The following is a 4842-nucleotide window of genomic DNA, read 5'->3' as shown; positions in this document are numbered from 1 at the left end:
GAGAACACTGATCTCGGTAAATACAATCCAACAGTATCGAGGGACTGTCCTTGGTTTTTTTTAATGGTCATAGCAAAACAGAGTTGCAAGGGAAATTGAGTTCTTTTGAATTCAAATGCCCATTTGGTGTCGGTTGGAACCATGTCAATTCTTGTTATAAGGTGTTTTGATCCAACATTGGAACCACAAAGAATCTCACATTCTACAGAATTTTTTTTGCATGGAGTCACTATCATTCATGTACCGTTACATAAACCAAGAATTTGATTCAAATTCTGCATTAACATCACGGTACATCCAACTTTAATCTGTAACTCATGATTTGGCAAACACGGCATGTTAATTGAATTCAGGTATTCTACTGGAAAGGCAGTATTAAAATCATTATCCTCCACTCCATTTTCATCTATGGAATCCTGACTGAAATAGGTAGGAATTTTACCTGGAATTTTTTCAATCACAAAGTCATGTATATCATCCACCAGACTGTTTATAGGAGTAAGGATTTCTCTAGATCTAAGATAATCGTAAAAAGACATGTTCGATAGAAAATCTGGATAGGTTATGTCAAATAAAGACTGAATTGGATTATCTGTTCCGCGAATAATAAACTGCTCTGGAATTTCAAAATCTACCAAACCATCATCTCCAGGATTCTCAGTAGTGCTATGGACCTTGCCATCTCCAATGCCATGCTGCCATTTAGAAAATTCAGCAATTATCTTGTTGCGCTCATCTGAAAGTCCTGAATGAAGTCTCATGATCTGACGTAAGGTGAAAACTTTACAGAAATCTCACAGCTTTGATCGATTTTGTGTTGATCCAACGATAGTGTTTGGCGATAATCTCCACCAAATACAACAGTTATTCCACCAAATGGCCTTGATGATCTACTGGGATCAATAGGAGCGCCATAATATCTCTTAAACATTTATCAACACTATATATGCCATGTCGATGCTGCATGGGTGCTTCGTCCCAAATGATTAAAATTGTGTTCTTTAATAATTCAGCAACATTTTTACCGTGCTTTATTCCTGCTACAGAGCATTGGTCTACAATGATAGGAATATGAAATCGTGAGTGAGCCGTCCTACCACCATCTAGAAAAATAGCTACAATTCCTAATGAGGCTACTGGAAAAACAATTTTACGCTCAGAATGAAGGCGACATAGAAGTATCTGATAGACAAATATTTTCCCACATCCGCCACTTCCATAGACAAAGAACTGTTCGCCTTTGTTAAAATTTACACTTTCAAAAATAGCCTCATACACTTCATTTTGCTCTCTATTCAACTTGATATAATTCTCATCATGTTGCCTTTTCATTTGCTCTGTATCGTAACCTGTTTCTTCAGCAATTAAACCATTGCCACTGTTGTAAAAAAGACTTCCAGGAGGATAGGGCATTGTCGGGAAATCTTTTAAGCTCTTTCCAATATCATTCATAAGTTTTTCAATTTCTGCAAGAATAATTATAAAATAGTTTAACGTTTTTAGTCAAATTATGTATTCAAAATTTGTAATTATGGAAAATACAGATTGTTTTATAATCCGTTCATCGCAAACAAAAAATGACTAAAGAGTAGAAAGAGATATAAATATTGAGAATGAATGCCAAATTTAAAGATAGTCATACCCGCAAGAGCAAAATTTTGAATGTCACAATCTGGGAGTTGTATATTCGCATTATGACATTCTCTACGGATGATATCGTCTGACATACATTTCCACTGAGCATTCCATAAAATCAGCGGATCAGAGATTGAGCAATATGCCAAAATGTTAACAAATATTTCACGGAGCTGTTTCACAAGAGATGAGTACAAATTCTCAACCATTGCTTCATGCCATTGACTGTCATTCTGAAGAAGCCCCATAGCAGCACATGCTTCCTTGAAACTTTTAAAAACATGACCTTCAACCATCCTTAGCTCGTCAAATGAAGTACAACCTTTTCTCCGCATAAGTAGCATGTGGAGATACAATAAATCACCGCCAGTAGCATGTACTTTTGTTAATCTGCCAACTATATCACCTCTTCGGAGAGGTCTCCATTTAAACTCTCGGGGTAGCCACATAAAATGTGTAGGAAATTCAGCATAGGTAAAATCTCGAGCGGCTGGAAATTCTTTATTAGCTTCAAACCAAACCTCAAGTTTTGTCCTTTTACTATCAGCTTGCTGAACAACTTCGGATAGTGTTGTACCTGTTCTAAAACTGACATACTTGTTTCCAGGTAAATGAATAGGTAATCTATCAACAGATGGCAACCGAGAATGTACATCAAAACCATATATTCTCCATGCTACTTCAGAGGCACAAACATAACGACCATGAAGATATCGCTTTACTTCATTTAAATAGGATTGCTTCTTCGATACACTACTATCAGGCATTGATTTGTTTTAGGACCATAGTAGCAGTATCATGACCTTTAAGACAATATTTGAATAGATAGTTAAGGGACCGAGCACTGTTATATACCTCAAGATTTATATGGCATTGAAAAAGAACTAATAAGTCTCTATTAAATGGAACAACAAACCTATTGCCCAAAAAAATACCTTTCATTTTTATACTTCTGCCAGTGTTGCGTCTGTGATAAATGGGAAAACCACAATCATCAATATACGTGTTACCATTGAACCTACAATGAATATACCGATATGTCCTGTTAAAAAATAATCCAATTATGTATATAATTACATGGCAACAATCCTAAATATAGTAATATGATGTTGGTTTAAATTGATTAATTTAAACCATGTAAATATAAAAAATCTCTATTTATAACATTGTATGATACCTCTTAGGAAAGTGTCTCATACATCTTCCTTTAACCATGCAAGGTGAATAGGTGTTGTCAACTCCACAGGGCCCATGAATCATGTAATTGCTGACAGCGGCATAACCAACAAGATTTGTATCTTTGTCAGGTATTTCAGCACTGACCAGAGCATCTATTTGAGCAACTGTTTTGGGCCTAGAATCCGGGTGTAGCCAAATCAACATATGCATGTGTGGAGACCCCGTTTCTGAAATTCTATTACATGCATAACTGTATAATGCGTTAGAATTAAATGCTCAGAGTAAAGAGTTTCTAAACTATCATAAGAGGAAAGGTTAATAAAAAAATACCTCATATACATTTTCCAAAGTAGTTTTTCTTCTTTATCAAATGCATTAGCTGATCCAACTTGAGTTTAATAACTCTGGACACTTTGTCAGGTTCATCACACACATCAACACCCGGTAAAGATTTCATCATCTTGGTTATTTCAGGCCACTTTGTATTACATGTCATTGTCAGAAAAAGAGAAGGGTGTCCAATAGCCCTACATAACGCAAGTGCATCCTTAAAATATTGTGACATATACCTTTGCGAACCTGTGAAGGATGCAGGTAATACAACAGCTTTCCCAACATAATTGTGATCGTGATTACCTTTATGCAAAGCATCTTGGATAGAAGTATACAGCTCCGACCTTATAGTTGTTTGGTGAGTAGTAACCCAATCCAACCGATATTGTTCAATTGCACAAAAGGCATCAATGACATAATGTTGCCACCAATGACCTGATAAATGCAGAGTCAACCCTAACACATAAAAAATGATTTAGGTAATGTGGTATATGATAAATTCTGATCAATTTGATGAAGCTAGTAAACATATCCTGGAAAAAACTTTTCATATGAGAGGTTACGGTATAGCAATAGTATTTTTTCATGGAAACATATTCTCGATGTTTCTTTTTAAAATCATTATCATTGCGATTTATATCAGCTGATTTCGACATTTTTATTTTATTTAATGGAATCTTTGTATGACTATGTTTCTTTTCAAAATCATTATCATCGGGATTTATATCGGCTGATTTAAACATTTTTGTTTTATTCAATGGAATCTTTGTCTAAAAACCTTCATCTGCACGGGAGAACAAAAGTGGATACTGGAGCTGCATAAAAAAATCAGTTTCCCAAACCCTTTGAAGCGATTTTGTACGCGTTTCCACAATTGTATCACGAAAACCTAATGAATCTCCATTAGTACTTACTATCAGACCTCCATCCTCATCTGTTTGTCCAATTCTATTAGGACGACCACTCGCTGATTGAAAAGATAAGAGAACCAATCTAAACTCATCCTGTTCATTGTCTTTGAAGCGCTCACGTGCGGTATGAAATTGCCTAACCAATTCACTATGATGATTTAACATGTCCATCAAAGCTTCAACAATGCTCTCATCAATTTCATGTCTGCATCCACCAATTAGATTCATTCTATTCTCCAGTTCATTTTTAGTATCATAGATGCATACTTGAAAAAATTTGGGAGATCACCATCTGCTGGAAGCATACTACCAAGAAGGTGAAGATTTTGACCTTTGACCTTAAAGCAATAGGGTGCTCATCCATTATTTATTTTGTGATCTATTTTACCACCACCGGAACATATCGCAAATAATGAATTGTAAAGACGATGGTTTAACTTAAAGTGGATTGTCTTGTCGTTTCCATATAGTAATGATCTTAGTGGCTCAAGAGGTTGTTTCTCTGGTGAGAGCTGAACTTGTCCATTCTTGCAGCATAGAGAGAAGGTAGGAGAAATGTTTTTGTTGGATTTGTTATTCCGTTCCATGTTCCACATACGGGCACCACACTTAACACATGTTGAGGTTGGCGGACCAATATTAACATAACCTTCCCAAAGATCAATCCCAGGAAAATCCACGGGTTCAGCTTCTACAGTATTACCAAAATAAAAAAGTGCATTAATTAAATTTATTTAATTACCTGTGACAAACCTGCATAATTTTGAATAAAGTAATGATAAAA

The 4842-nt window shown here is 35.6% G+C and overlaps 1 protein-coding gene across 1 annotated transcript; it reads right to left on the bottom strand.

The window, feature by feature from the left end:
- Positions 1–864: 864 nt before the first annotated feature.
- LOC141660514 (uncharacterized) lies at positions 865–2402 on the bottom strand. The gene is made up of 2 exons (XM_074467502.1): positions 1643–2402; positions 865–1466 (listed from the first exon to the last, which is right to left on the bottom strand). Exons 1-2 carry the CDS (start codon positions 2400–2402, stop codon positions 865–867), a joined length of 1362 nt encoding a protein of 453 aa, XP_074323603.1.
- Between the last annotated feature and the right edge of the window lie 2440 nt (positions 2403–4842).

This window comes from Apium graveolens, chromosome 5 (genome assembly GCF_009905375.1).
Source record: "Apium graveolens cultivar Ventura chromosome 5, ASM990537v1, whole genome shotgun sequence".
Lineage (NCBI taxonomy): Eukaryota > Viridiplantae > Streptophyta > Magnoliopsida > Apiales > Apiaceae > Apium > Apium graveolens.
Note: the sequence above shows the minus strand (reverse complement) of the source record. Positions and strands in the feature narration are given on the sequence as shown.